At 39.5% G+C, this 15,411-nt stretch overlaps 1 protein-coding gene across 15 annotated transcripts in view; it reads right to left on the bottom strand.

Moving 5' to 3' along the window:
• The window catches only part of PTPRS (protein tyrosine phosphatase receptor type S), a 784,683-nt gene that overhangs the window by 242,709 nt on the left and 526,563 nt on the right, over positions 1–15,411 (bottom strand). For all 15 annotated transcript variants that reach the window (XM_056571644.1, XM_056571636.1, XM_056571669.1 and 12 more), the window contains 2 exons: positions 15,038–15,253; positions 1,040–1,200 (listed from right to left, as the gene is read on the bottom strand). In XM_056571644.1, coding sequence (XP_056427619.1) covers positions 1,040–1,200; positions 15,038–15,253 — 377 coding nt within the window. The remainder of the gene's footprint in view (positions 1–1,039; positions 1,201–15,037; positions 15,254–15,411) is intronic.

The raw sequence follows: 15,411 nt of genomic DNA, 5'->3' as shown, positions 1-15,411 counted from the left end.
TGTAGTATTCAGCAGCTAATAAGTACAGGAAGGATTAAGATTTTTTAATAGAAGTAATTTACAAATATGCTTAATTTTCTGCAACCAGTCGATTTAAAAGAAAAAAGGTTTTCACTGGAGTACCCCTTTAAGGGACTGGACATTTGCTTTAAAGAACTAACGTATCTATTAGCATTCAGACAGGAAAGCCTTTGGGAATTAAACTTATTGAATTATAACAATCTCCGAATTTTGACTTCCACTTTAATTTTTACAATAAATTATTTTTAACCATAAGCAAGTGGTTTTAACCATAACAAAGATTTTATTTTATATTTATTTGCTTTTGCTCTCTGCATTGAGTAGTAATAAATTCTTATTGTTATGTAAGTCATAGCAATAGACAAGCACAATCTAAACAAAATAATAAAACACAGACAGTTGTAACATTCATATTAACACAAAAGTAAACACCCACAGCGCAGAGAGAAAGGGTAAGGGAGCCTTTTTAATTTTATAACCTATAGATAGAGACGCCTTTAGCCAAAGTCACTTCCACTAAATGTTTCAAGTAGCTGCAAATATGATTTTTGGTATTGCCTTATGTGTATATATCTCTTCAGGTCATGTTGAACAGAATTTCAGTCAGAACTCTGGCTTGGTCAATTCAAAACACAACTTTATGTTCACTAGTTGATCTTTTTCTTGCTGCATTAGCCAAGATCTCTTAAGCACGGGGACAAATGTCCTCCAAATGAAAAGAGCATCAGTTTCTGAACTTTGTCTTGCTCACAGTTATCCACTATCCTGTGGATTGGTTATGAGCATAGCCCTTTAAATTATTTAAATATGCTTTTTTTTTTTCTTGTTCATTTGCGTATTTTACTGATTGATTTCTTAGGAACAACATGAGTATGACATAACACCATATCATACTGCTTTACAGTTGCAAAACTACATTTCTGTAAAACAAGATTATTTAATTGTGTATTTGATTAATACATATAATTACTAATATAATCAATACTATTTAAAAGTTAACAAAGGTTAAGGAACTCACTTTTTGTAGAGCAGAATAGCAATGACAATACAGATGATAAAAACAACAGCTAAGACTGGTCCAATAACCCATATCAGGCCTTCTTCACCATCAATGATTGGCTGGGGATCTGGATCTTCTATATAAATAGGGTCAGAATATGGGCTTGCAGCAAACATTTTCTGAAGGGAAAAACAGCAACATTCACATGTGTATTTTATAAATTTTTATTACGTACAATTATACATTTATCAATCTTCATTAGACAAAAATGTTACTGATTTGTCAAGAACAACCAATCACAGCTCAGTAAACTGAGCTGTGATTGATTGTGATTGATTGCAATTGGCGAATCAGATACATTTTTAAATCATGCATTAAGTCATACATCAGGGCCTTTGTGCAGGATCCATTAAAGGAGTACTCTAGTCCAGAGTATTCCTGCTCCGTTCTGCCCGGGCTGCAAGATAAATGAAAATGATCCATCACTCACCTCCCTGGGTTCCCGCGGAGCGCCGCTACAGCTGTTCGGTCCTCCGGTCCATCTCCTTCATACTTCCGCGTGTAACGAAGCGTCACATGGCGCTCAGCCTATCGCCGGCCGAGGCTGAACATCGCGGTGGCCAGCGATAGGCTGAGCGCCATGTGACGCTTCGTTACACCCGGAAGTATGAAGAGGATGGACCGGAGGACCGAACAGCTGTAGTGGCGCTCCGTGGGAACCCAGGAAGGGTGAGTGAGGGTTCATTTTCATTTATTTTGCAGCCCGGGCAGAACGGAGCAGGAATACTCTGCACTAGAGTACTCCTTTAATACATAAAAAAGAGATTACAGGGCAGCAGATCTACTGAATACTGTGAAGTATACCTTAGGGTGTATTTACACAAAAAGTATCCTACGCACAGATTTAAACTAAATGATGGAACACAACTTCAAATCTGCAGCATCAAATATAGGCAGGATACTGTACGGCAATAACCCTTTTGTAGTAAGATATTTGGTTGTCCTGTTTTACAAGCATGTGCAGATTCATTAACAATAAAACAGATGCATATATGTAAGTTGAGTACAATAATCCGACACGTTGCAGTGAATCATGATATGTTTTAAAAAAAAATATTTTATGTAACTAATAATGTTCAAAAAATCTTGCCATTGACCACTTGAGCATACACAATAAGCTGAATTTCTGTGTTTCCTTCTTAAAGGAACCACTAACACCCTTGCTGGGTGAGGGGACAAGTACTACTGTATTTTTGAAAATTTTGGATCATGCCCACCTCGACATGTTTTGCAGTAAAAACATTGTTGTCAAAAAGCTATGGGACAATAAAATGCATCTTTCCAAATTGTTCCATAGCCTCTAGGCAATTTTTACAGCAAAGCATGTCGAGGGGGGTGTAACCCAACATTTAACAAAAATACTGTGAAGTCTACACAACGAAGGGGAGATGTGATACCTCAGTCACCAATATTATCCTTTTAAGGGTCTGATACATTTCACAGTGCAATATTTTAAACCTTTCCTTGGAGGATAATTTTTTTTATTTCAAGACACATTAAGTTAAATTTTATGAGCGGAAATGGAATAGGTTTTTTTTTACTTTGGGCTTTGGCCATAGAGTTTTAGTACTCTTTGTGCTCAAAAGGAATCTGTCATCAAATTGTACCCTATATAACTGGTGGCAACATGATATACAGGGTAACTCTGCTTTCTCACCATGTCCCTTTTGTCCTCCAGGCAGTGCTTGCTCGTAAAAATATAAAGGGGGACATTTATCATTGTTGGCTTTGGTAAGCAAGTCGTGAAGGCATTTTTTTTTGCTTTAGATTTGCTTATGTGCAACATATTTATCATACTATCACAGGGGGTTAATACATTTGGAGCAAAACAAAAAAGTCGCAGCTAAGACTTTTGTGAGACTTTTTAAATTTGCTTACATACAGGAGCTTTGTACTCCAGGTCAGACCTGGAGTAAACTTGTGACTTTGTAAGGGGTTTGCAACTTTTTTTTTGCCTACGTGCGACTTTCACACATCATAAATACCTGACCACTGCAAAGTGAAAACTGAAATTTTCTTAGGTAAGTCTCTTTGTACTGATAGGGATGACCCTTATGTTTCTAATGACTGATCAATATAGTAATACTAATATACCATTGCTGCTGGAAAAATATATTTGTTCCCAAGCCCTTAACCCATATACATCAGAATGCCATCTGCTCGTGACTCCGGATTGAGACCTTGCCATGACGTCATGCAGGAGTAGAAAGACAAAGTATCGGAAACTTCGGCCAAGAAATTAATGGACACTAGATATGATAATATATACGGACACAATAAGCAAACAACCAATCAAAATGTAACATGCTAATTGTGATGTCATAACTAACCCTCCTCTTTTTTCAAATGTAAAAACCAAATTTACTTCCTGTATTAAACAGAACTCTTTGAGGAACAGCTGAGTTTTCTGCTAAGAAAGAGTGTATACCAACATCCTCTGGGTGGTGTATATTTTCTTATGTCGACACTTAGCAAAATATATGGCAGCACAGTCAATCACATTTGAAAGCCTCCCCGCGGTCCATCCTTATCAGTTGGTGCCGTCGACTCCTTTCCGAACCGACGGTGAGACCGTCTGTTCCCAGGACCACACTCATGGGAAGACAAAGTCTGGGGGAGCGACAGCTTTAACCATCCGGAGGAATCTGGGGCCGCTCAAAGGGCGTGATCCACCCTACAGAACGCGGGAAGTCTACTGATTTCTTTATAAACCTGTAGCTCTTATCAGTGTTCATTGAGCAGCTCTGAGAAGCCAAACAGATGGTCTTGTCACCCCCTCCCATAGGCTTGCATTGAGGGGCGGAGCATGACGTCACACGGGGGGGGAGGCGTGATGTCACACGCCGCCTGCCCCGTGGTCGCCGGTAATTAGACCCAGAGCGAACATGCTCCGGGGACTGATTTTAACTGGGGTGCTGCGTGCAAGATCACGGGGGTCCCCAGCAGTGGGACCCCCGCAATCAGGCATCTTATCCCCTATCCTTTGCGCCGGAGTATCCCTTTAAGGAGCATAAAGGAATTCTAGAAGCTAATGATTTGCTGGCATCAGCCCAGGCATGGCACCGTACTTCATGTGTTATTGATGAAGAAGGATGTGGAGGAGGAGTACATAGATGAGAAGAACAATGTGATTATGTATTTATATTACAAAAATAGAGACGTGTCACCGCTTGATAATGATGATGATCCTTGCTGTTGGTTGTCTCCCTATTGTGGTCAGCAAAACCTGCCCTCAGTAAAAGACTGTGTTTCCTGTGGCCAAGCCTGGCCTGTAAATACTCCACCATGTACTGCCACAGCATCTCCGTATGCTGCAAAAATGGAAACCCCCCAAAATGCACCCACCCCACTATATTCTATTCAACCTCTGCATAGTGGTTGAATAGACAGTAATTTCCTGTGCTGTCAGCCATCTCTGAGTGCCAGGAAGTGCGGCTCAACCCACTTCCTGTGCTGTCAGCCATTTTGGAGTGCCAGGTAGTGTGGCTCAACCCACTTCCTGTGCTGTAAGCCATCTTGAAGGACCAGGAAATGCTGTCTCATCCATTTCCTGTGCTGTCAGCTATCTTGGGCTCACCCAATCTACTTACTCTGTGTATTGAGCGCTCATCCAGTACACCCAAACGGAACTTCCTCTAGCAGTCATCTCCTAGTGCTGAAGCACTTGATCTCTTTCCACGTATTACTCAGGATGGGAATTACTTTGTACGTCATGACCAGATCACTGGCCTATACCCAAATCAAACCCAGACACTCCCGCATCAGCCCTCACCGGAAAGCTCTGTATTTCATTATACTAATAATTGCTGTGCCTCACCAAGAAGTCAGACCTCTCTACCCAGTGAAGACAAACAGTTTCAGTCTCCTACCAATGACAATCATCGTCAGTCTCCTATCATTGATCATCATCCCCATCAGTCCCCAGGAAAGATATCACTTTCACGTGTTAATACAATCACACCTACTGTGGTGCAATTTCAAGTGCCTTCCAATTCCTCCAACAGTAACATGTACCAAACTATCAGATCAAGTATGGTGTCTGAATCTTTTCAACCGGCCCTTGGAACAAAGATCTGGAATAGCACCCTACTCCAGACTGGCATGGGTTCCATGGAAACCCAGCGACTGCAAGCTATAGCTAACCCTGCAAATTCATATCTACAGCATAATGATGGCCTTGCTGCTTCCTTAGTGCATGCAGGGGGGGACTAGTATACAGCATGACTCTGATCTGTTGGTACTACAACAAGGGCCCATTTCAACCTCCCAACTGGCCAATACAGGCTCTGAATAGGTAAATCAACATTGTTTCTCTATTACAGAGGTGGCGGATCAAATCTCCACCTCTTTTACTCTGTGTGACTCTTTCAATGCCAGAAAATATTACGGTAAATTAAATATAACTGTATGTGATATTACCTGATGCATTTCCCCACCTGCCTTTTCTATGGAATCTTTTTAGAAAATATCAATAAACTCCGGATTTTAATGTGCTGGCTTTTTCATCTATTGTGCTGTTTGTCCTGAAGATTGCTGTGAACTGGAGGCTCAGACGAGCTGATCAACTTTTTTCTACTTAATTTACAAATCTGTTTAACTTTCTGGAGCCAGTTGTTATATAAAGTTTTTTCCTTGATAACCCCTTTAAAATGTGTTCAGTAGAGTGTAACAGTTGCCCACAGCATACAATCAGATTCCTTTTTTTTTTAGGCATCTGAACAGATTTTGATAAATGTCCCTCTATATGTTTTAAACCAGTTTGCATGCATGTCACCAATCAGCTCTAAGGCTAAGTTTCCACTTGGCCTTTTTTTCTGGCAGTTTTTGTAAAACTGCCACTGCAGTTTTTGAGCCTAAGTCAGAAGTGGATCCATAAGGGAGGAGAAATGTAAGTCTTTATATGTCCTATTCCTTTTGAATACACTTCTGGCTTTGGCTCAAAAACTGCCTTGGCAGTTTTCCATAAACTGGCAGAAAAAAAAGTTGTGAAAACTTAGCCTTATGGTGACATTTTTAAATAATATAACTTAAACTTTAGTTAAGAAATGAACATGGAATATAATGTACAAGTGTGGGAGCTCTATGTAAAATATAAGAGACCTAAACTGAGGATACTGAGTTGCACATACCAGTGTGCCAAATATATTGTTACGCCGAGCGCTCCGGGTCCCCGCTCCTCCCCGGAGCGCTCGCAACATCCTCGCTACGGCAGCGCCCCGGTCGGATCCACTGACCGGGTGCGCTGCGATACCGCCTCCAGCCGGGATGCGATTCGCGATGCGGGTGGCGCCCGCTCGCGATGCGCACCCCGGCTCCCGTACCTGACTCGCTCTCCGTCGGTCCTGTCCCGGTGCGCGCGGCCCCGCTCCCTAGGGCGCGCGCGCGCCGGGTCTCTGCGATTTAAAGGGCCACTGCGCCGCTGATTGGCGCAGTGGTTCTAATTAGTGTGTTCACCTGTGCACTCCCTATGTATACCTCACTTCCCCTGCACTCCCTCGCCGGATCTTGTTGCCATCGTGCCAGTGAAAGCGTTTCCTTGTGTGTTCCTAGCCTGTGTTCCAGACCTCCTGCCGTTGCCCCTGACTACGATCCTTGCTGCCTGCCCCGACCTTCTGCTACGTCCGACCTTGCTCTTGCCTACTCCCTTGTACCGCGCCTATCTTCAGCAGTCAGAGAGGTTGAGCCGTTGCTAGTGGATACGACCTGGTTACTACCGCCGCTGCAAGACCATCCCGCATTGCGGCTGGCTCTGGTGAAAACCATTAGTAACTTAGAACCGGTCCACTAGCACGGTCCATGCCAATCCCTCTCTGGCACAGAGGATCCACCTCTTGCCAGCCGAATCGTGACAGTTATACAGTGGTCCCTCAACATACGATGGTAATTCATTCCAAATGAACCATCGTTCATTTGGAACTAATCTTATGTTGAATTTATCGTATGTCAGGGCCATCGTAGGTCGGGGGGGGGTCACTGTACTGATTTAAAAAATGGAAAAATAGCAGTCCTACTAGGCTAGGAAGAAAATTTAGTATAAGGCAGAATAAATAGAGATAAATAAGAAAGAAAGGAAGTGTCTGATAATAAGATATAAAATATAATTACATTTATTGAATAATACTGTGAGGTCTGGGGCAGACAGCTCCCTAAAACAGAATGGTAAAAGTTAATGTATAAACATTTAAAACATGACGTTAAAAATAGTATTGCACTTAAACGGTGGGACAATGGTGGTGGTTTATAGTCCAATGTTTGTAATAGGATATGTCCAATAAACAGTTTTTGCAGTGCTGGAGGCTCGCAGTTACGAACCCACTGAGTATACTTGTATGCGCAGTAGCGCTAAAGATCTATCCTCTATACCCCGACTGCACCGGGACAAAGTACAAGAGGAAAAATAGATAAAAGTCAGGTACTTAGTGCTTCTTACCGTCTCCGGCAAAAGCAGTCATATGCGCATAGCAGCGATTAATGGTGATCCAGATTGATGCCTCTCAGCCCCGGCAGCATGGGGAAGGTGTAGGAGAGGTGAAGATGTCCAGTACTGATGGTTATTGCGTAGTCCACTGGAAAAGGTAATGTTCGTTTGTAGCATGTGGCAGCGCTGGAGGTCTTTGGTGTGGGACCCCTCTCTACCCCGACGGCACGGGGAGAAGCTGAGAGGGCAGTAAAAGACAAATAGTGGTGGACAAATAATTCAAATAGTCCCGATTTCTTGTACAAAGGCAGTCTTGGACCAGACGCGTTTCGGGGAGCAGCGTCCCCTTTTTCAATGGTGGATATGCAAAGACTGTGTGAACTGGGCTGAGAATTGCAGCCTTATATAACCAGTTTTTTGACAAGTCATGAACAGGTAAGATCCTAGAACTGGTACTAGATCCGAACTGGGAAGTGTTAGGGCTAATTCAGCCTGATAAAGTTATTAGACACAAATCGGAAAAAAAAAAAAGAAAGGGGAAAGAAAAAACAGAGAGGAGAAAATGGAATACAAACATAAGTAGAAAGAAGTGCAGGGTACAGGAAGGTACAAAGATAGGGATAGTTACTGTGAACTAGCGCTGTTGTACAGAAGTTATATAACTGTACAAAACATGGATAGTGTATTGTTGCAATCCTGGTTTAAAGGGGTACTCCGCACCCCTAGACATCTTATCCCCTATCCAAAGGATAGGGGATAAGATGTCAGATCGCCGGGGTCCCGCTGCTGGGGACCCCCGGGATCTCGGCTGCAGCACCCACCTGTACGGCTTCCACCTCACACTGGCATTGCTTGTGGCTTCGGATCCCGACCACAATTGCGGAAGAGAGTGACATCACGACTCCGCCCCATGTGATGTCACGCCCCGCCCCTAAATGCAGGTCTATAGGATAGGGGATAAGATGTCTAGGGGTGCGGAGTACCCCTTTAACTCTGCATAATATGTATTATACAATGTTGAATATCAGATATTCAAAGTATACTGTAGGGTGTATAGAATCTTTTATAGTAGATATAGTGGTTACAAGATGCAAGTGCAAGATGTGGGACCGAATTAAATGTGGGACTTATTGTGATGGAAAACAAGAAAAAAAGGTATATATATATATATATATATATATATATATATAAATACAGTGTAGACTGGTTTTGGTTGAATCAACCGAAATGAATGATAAAATAGAGGAGTAAGTGGTGGTGTAATATGTATATGTAAAAATTGGTGTATAGTGAACAAGACAATGAAAGAAAGCAGATGGTGATGTAGGAATAGAGATAAAGATTAGATAATAGATATTTAAATAAAACTATTATAAAATAAAATAAATAAATATTAGAATGAAGAAAAGTAAAATAACCTAAGAATAAAAGAAGAAAAAATAGAAATAATGAAAATAAATAAATATAAAAGTAAAAATTGAAGATGGGAATTAAATAGGCATAAAAGTAGGTGTATTTGTTCTAGTATGGGGTTTAAGTCATAATACCTTGGAGGCGGAAAGTAGGTAGAATTTATTGAGTGTAAAAACAGATTGTGTATATAGACGCATAAAATTGCCTGATGAGATCAGAATATAAAAAAATAGACATATAAATGTATAGTATTATGGCCTAAAAATTTGCTGTATTAAAAAATATATAATGGATATAGACAAGGAGGAAATAAATGGATAAAACTGAAACATGGATAATAAGATTATTTATAAAAATATTTCTATAAAAAGCCAAATTATTCTAATTCTGTATTGAGGCCTTTAGGTTCAAGGCTACCAAACTCGTAGATTTTTCTTGATTCTGCTTTAGACATTTGGAGTACATAATTACCTCCTCTACAATTTCTTTTGAATGTCTGTATGGCTGCAAAGGTGAGGTCTGATGGGTCTATTTATGAAATTGGGCCGACAGGGGGTGTTTGTCACTACTCTTTTTTTATGTTCTATATATGCTCGGCGACTCGGGTTTTTAGGGAGCGTTTTGTCCTACCTATATATTGTTTATGGCAGCTACAGGTGATAACATAGATGACACCTTTGGAATTGCATGTTAAAAACTGTTTGATCTCCCACTGGAAGGTGTTTGAGGTAGAGGTTACTTTTTCAATTTTTTTAGGGAATTTCGTGGTTTTACAACAAGAGCAAGTGCCGCATCAAAGTCACCAGCATCAGACCTCTCCAATCTGGAGTTTGATAAAAAATGGTATGATTCTTTAAAAAACAGTCACGCATCCTAATGCAATTGATCATAGAAAGAAGGCAACAAATGCTGAAAGAATATGATAGTACATTGGTCTCTATCAAAGACCAACTTTCTAAATTTGATAAAAATGAGATGTACTTAAAATACCAGAACAACATCTGTGTGAAATTAGATAAACTAGAAAATGACATCATCCAGCGCAAATCAAAGAAATTAATATGGCTTTCTAACAACCCAAAATCCAACATAGATACATCCGACAAACACCATTCCAACACAAAATAGATATGCACCACTCACTGAGCCCAACACTTCTTTTTAAGATCAACCTACACATCCACACCATTCACCGTGGAGGACCAGCAGACCCAAGCAAGCATACCACTCACACCCACATCATTCACCTTGGAGAAACAACAAACCCAATCACACACACCATCCATATCCACAACACTCACCATGGCAAAACAACAAACCCAATTACCCTTACCGTCCACCTTGGAGGAGCAATCAGGCGACCTACCACCCAAATCATTACAGAAGGAAATCTTTACACACACCCCATCCCCAACCACCTTTCCAGTCTACACAACCACCCCTCCAGCCCACAGAAAGACTCCCTCCTCTACTACCCACCCCACTCACAACCCCCACAATCCCGCACCAAAATCAAACACTGCCTTACCCAATCAAAAAACACAACATCACGGCAGATATACACTCAGTACCACTAACACCCCTCCCCAACACCCCAACACTCAATCTCCCACTCACCCACGAAAAAGAGGGTTAGACGAAAAAATTGAAGTAATCGGCCAAACGCAACCTCCATCCAAGACAGGGAAACTACAATAGAGCTCAGTGCCATCATAAATTTAAGTAAACATAACCTTACCCCAGCTCAAACCTCTTTATTAAATAAAGTCCTAAAATTTGCCCCATCGCATCCATTGGATAAGTTTAATGCTTATATTGGGATCGAGAACTATATCAGATAATTATGTCTTAAAAAATATTTTATTAAGCATCCTCTTCTACCGAAAGTACCAGATATAGATCCCTACACACATACCGATTGCTCCCTTAAATCCAATTTTTATCCCAGGCAAGAAGCTGGCCCAGCTTTGATTGCCTTCAAACATCCTGTTGAAAGTGATTTATCTCAACTACCAATCAGACAGACAAACAAATCCAATTTGACTTATAAAGAAAGAATGGCCATTTCAGAATTACATGCACAAAAAATGCATGTACCAGCCAAGGGGGAGGAATAGTTTTACTAAATACATCGGATTACATCGCTAACTGTTTAAAACAATTATCAGATCCTAATACATATAGAAAATTTAACAGTGACCCATTACTTCTTTTTTCTAGCGAGCTTAAGACAATTTTTGACCGTGCCCAAGACCAAGCGATCCTAACAGGGAAAGAAGCCAGGTTCATCTTGGGCACACAGGAGCGATTACCAGTTTTTATTGCATCCCGAAAATACACAAACCCCCCCCCCCCCCAGGCCGACTGATCATATCTAGTATAAGCTCACTCACATCCAACTTGTCCCAATACATAGATACATTTCTCCAACACCATGTACAAACTACCCCATACTATTTGAAGGGCACAACCCAGATCGTACAATTAATTGGACAGTTTCCTTGGGATCCGAAATACATACTAGCCACTTTAGATGTCAGCTCCCTTTGCACGGTCATCAAACACAATTTAGGGCTATCTGCAGTTGAACGCCACCTTTTTAAAGCTAATATTTTACCTGAACAGATAACTTTTATCCTGGAGGCAATTGAATACATTTTAACACACAATTATTTTCATTTCGAGGGAGACTTATCTGCAAACCCATGGCACGGAATGGTCCCATGGAAGATTTCAACTCATTTATTGATAATTTAAATATTAACACTTGGAACTTAAACTTTACCCCACACATAAGTAACACATGTGTTGAATTTTTAGATCTCCTAGTCACCTCCACTCCAACTAAATTATTCTGCAGCACCTTCACCAAACCAACAGCACGTAATAGCTTTATACTCTTCTCAAGCTGCCACTTACCCAGATGGCTACACAATATCCCTATCAGCCAATACAGGAGATTGAAAAGGAACTGTACCAACAACGACCAGTATCAGTTAGAGGCGCAAGACCTCACAAAAAAATTCGAAGCTAAAAACTATCCCACCAAAACACTCATAACCTCAAAAGAAAAAGTCGAAAAATTTGACAGAAATGAATTTTTTAAAGAACAGACTAGATCACCAAACACTGACAATAAAACCCGCTTGATCCTTCCATTTAACCAAGACTACAAAAAACTCAGACATATTTGCTCCAAAAATTGGCACTTATTGCTACAAGGTAAACTCATAGGATCATCTCTACCCAATACACCACATATTGTTTTTACAAGAGCACCTAATTTAAATATCCAATTAGCCCCCACCTTACGTAACACAAGGGGAAAAAAACCGGACACATGGTTGTCCATCAAAGGTTTCTATGGATGCGGCATTTGCTCTTTTTGTAAAACCACGAAATTCCCTAAAAAAATGTAAAAAGTATCCTCTACCTCAAACACCTTCCGGTGGGAGATCAAACTGTTTTTAACATGCAATTCCAAAGGTGTCATCTATGTTATCACCTGTAGCTGCCATAAACAATATATAGGTAGGAAAAAACCCTCCCTAAAAACCTGAGTGGCCGAGCATATATAGAACATAAAAAAGAGTAGTGACAAACACCCCCTGTCGGCCCACTTTCATAAATATCACAACTCAGACCCATCAGACCTCACCTTTATAGCCATACAGACAGTCAAAAGAAATTGTAGAGGAGGTAATTAGGTACTCCAAATGTCTAAAGCAGAATCAAGAAAAATCTACGAGTTTGGTAGCCTTGAACCTAAAGGCCTCAATGCAGAATTAGAATTATTTGGCTTTTTATAGAAATATTTTTATAAATAATCTTATTATCCATGTTTCAGTTTTATCCATTCATTTCCCCCTTGTCTATATCCATTATATATTTTTTAATACGGCAAATTTTTAGGCCATAATACTATACTTTTATATGTCTATATTTTTATATTCTGATCTCATTAGGCAATTCTATACATCTATATACACAATCTGTTTTTACTCTCAATAAATTCCACGTACTTTCCGCCTACAAGGTATTATAACTTAAACCCCATACTAGAAAATAAACACCTACTTTTTTGTCTATTTTATTCCCATTTCCATCTTCAATTTTTTTTTACTTTTATATTTATTTATTTTCATTATTTCTATTTTTTCTTCTTTTCTTCTTAGTTTATTTTATTTTACTTCATTCTAATATTTATTTATTTTATTTTATAATAGTTTTATTTAAATATCTATTATCTAATCTTTATCTCTATTCCAACATCACGATCTGCTTTCTTTCATTGTCTTGTTCACTATACACCAATTTTTACATATACATATTACACCACCACTTACTCCTCTATTTTATCATTCATTTTGGTTGATTCAACCAAAACCAATCTACACTGTATTTATTTATTTATTTTTTATACTTTTTTTCTTGTTTTCCATCACAATAAGTCTCACATTTCATTCGGTCCCACATCTTGCACTTACATCTTGTAACCACTATATCTACTATAAAAGATTCTATACACCCTACAGTATACTTTGAACATCTGATTTGCAACATTGTATAATACATATTATGCGGAGTTAAACCAGGATTGCAACAATACACTATCCATGTTTTGTACAGTTATATAACTTCTGTACAACAGCGCTAGTTCACAGTAACTATCCCTATCTTTGTACCTTCCTGTACCCTGCACTTCTTTCTACTTATGTTTGTATTCCATTTTCTCCTTTTTTTTTTTCTTTTTCCTATTTGTGTCTTTGTGTTTTATCAGGCTGAATTAGCACTAACACTTCACATTTTTTTCCCTCTTTCTTTCTATTTGTGTCTAATAACTTTATATTACTTTATTTATATAAGGCTGCAATTCCCAGCCCAGTTCACACAGTCTTTGCATATCCACCATTGAAAAAGGGGAGGCTGCTCCCTAAAACGCGTCTGGTCCAAGACTGCCTTTGCACAAGAAGTCGGGACTATTTGGATTATTTGTCCACCACTATTGGCCTTTTACTGCCCTCTCAGCTTCTCCCCGCGCCTTCGGGGTAGAGAGGGATCCTACCCCAAAGACCTCCAGCGCTACCACACGCTGCAAACGAACATTACCTTTTCCAGCGGACTATGCAATAACCATCAGTACTGGACATCTTCACCTCTCCTACACCTTCCCCGTGCTGCCGGGGCTGAGAGGCATCAATCCGGATCACCATTAAGCGCTGCTATGCGACTATGACTGCTTTTGCTGGAGCCGGTAAGAGGTACTAAGTGCCTGACTTTGATCTATTTTTCCTCTTGTACTTTGTCCCGGGGCAGTCGGGGTATAGAGGATAGATCTTTAGCGCTACTGTGCATACAAGTATACTCAGTGGGCTCATAACTGCGAGCCTCCAGCACTGCAAAAACTGTTTATTGGACATATCCTATTACAAACATTGGACTATAAACCACCACCATTGTCCCACCGTTTAAGTGCAATACTATTTTAACGTCATGTTTTAAATGTTTATAACTAACTTTTACCATTCTATTTAACTTTTACCATTCTAAGTGCCCTGCCCCAGACCTCACAGTATTATTCAATAAATGTAATTATATTTTATATCTTATTATCAGACACTTCCTTTCTTTCGTTTTTATTTATCTCTATTTATTCTGCCTTATTCTAAATTTTCTTGCTAGCCTAGTAGGACTGCTATTTTTCCATTTTTTAAATCAAGACATGAACATGGCTGAAAAACCTTGGCCCAGATTTATCAAACAGTGTGAAAGAAAAAGTGGAAGGATTTTCCAACAGCAACCAATCACAGCTCAGCTAACAAGCTCTGGTAAAGTGAAAGCTGAGCTGTGATGGTTGCTGTGAGAAAATCACTCAACTTCTTCTCTCACACCGTGATAAATCTGGGCCCTTGTCTAGATTACTCAAAATATTGTTTTATTTATAATCCTAAAAGTGTTTAAAAGTGTTTTAAAAGTTAATTCATGTGAAGTAAGGTACTTAAAATATCAAAGTAAATGATCAAACATTAGTTTCTTTGCTGAAATTGATAACTTTTCTGTTAAAATTATAACACAATAGGATCTTCATTATGAGTGAACATTAAACTGAACAACAATCTACTCACCGATTCAGCACCTTCCAACATCGCCAAGATAAAGAAAACATATCTTTGTCCAAATTCAAGTGCTTTATTTTCAAATCCATCATGACTTTTCTGGTCACCAAGTGTAAACTCAAGAGGCAAAGACTGGAAACATGCAGCAATGTATGGCTTAGGGAACTCCACATGCCTTAGATGACGCAAACTCCGACGATGCAGCTTTGTAATACTATGAACTAGCTGAAATATACATGTAAAGTTAAATTGTACCAGTCATTCGTAAAAAAAATAAAAAAATAAAATGATATGTTATACATTAGCCTATTTTAATTACTTTTTTAATATACTTAATATACTATAATATAATATATTAATACACTTAATATAAAGGACAACAG

The sequence above is a fragment of the Hyla sarda genome, chromosome 1, assembly GCF_029499605.1.
Source record: "Hyla sarda isolate aHylSar1 chromosome 1, aHylSar1.hap1, whole genome shotgun sequence".
Classification (NCBI taxonomy): domain Eukaryota; kingdom Metazoa; phylum Chordata; class Amphibia; order Anura; family Hylidae; genus Hyla; species Hyla sarda.
Note: the sequence above shows the minus strand (reverse complement) of the source record. Positions and strands in the feature narration are given on the sequence as shown.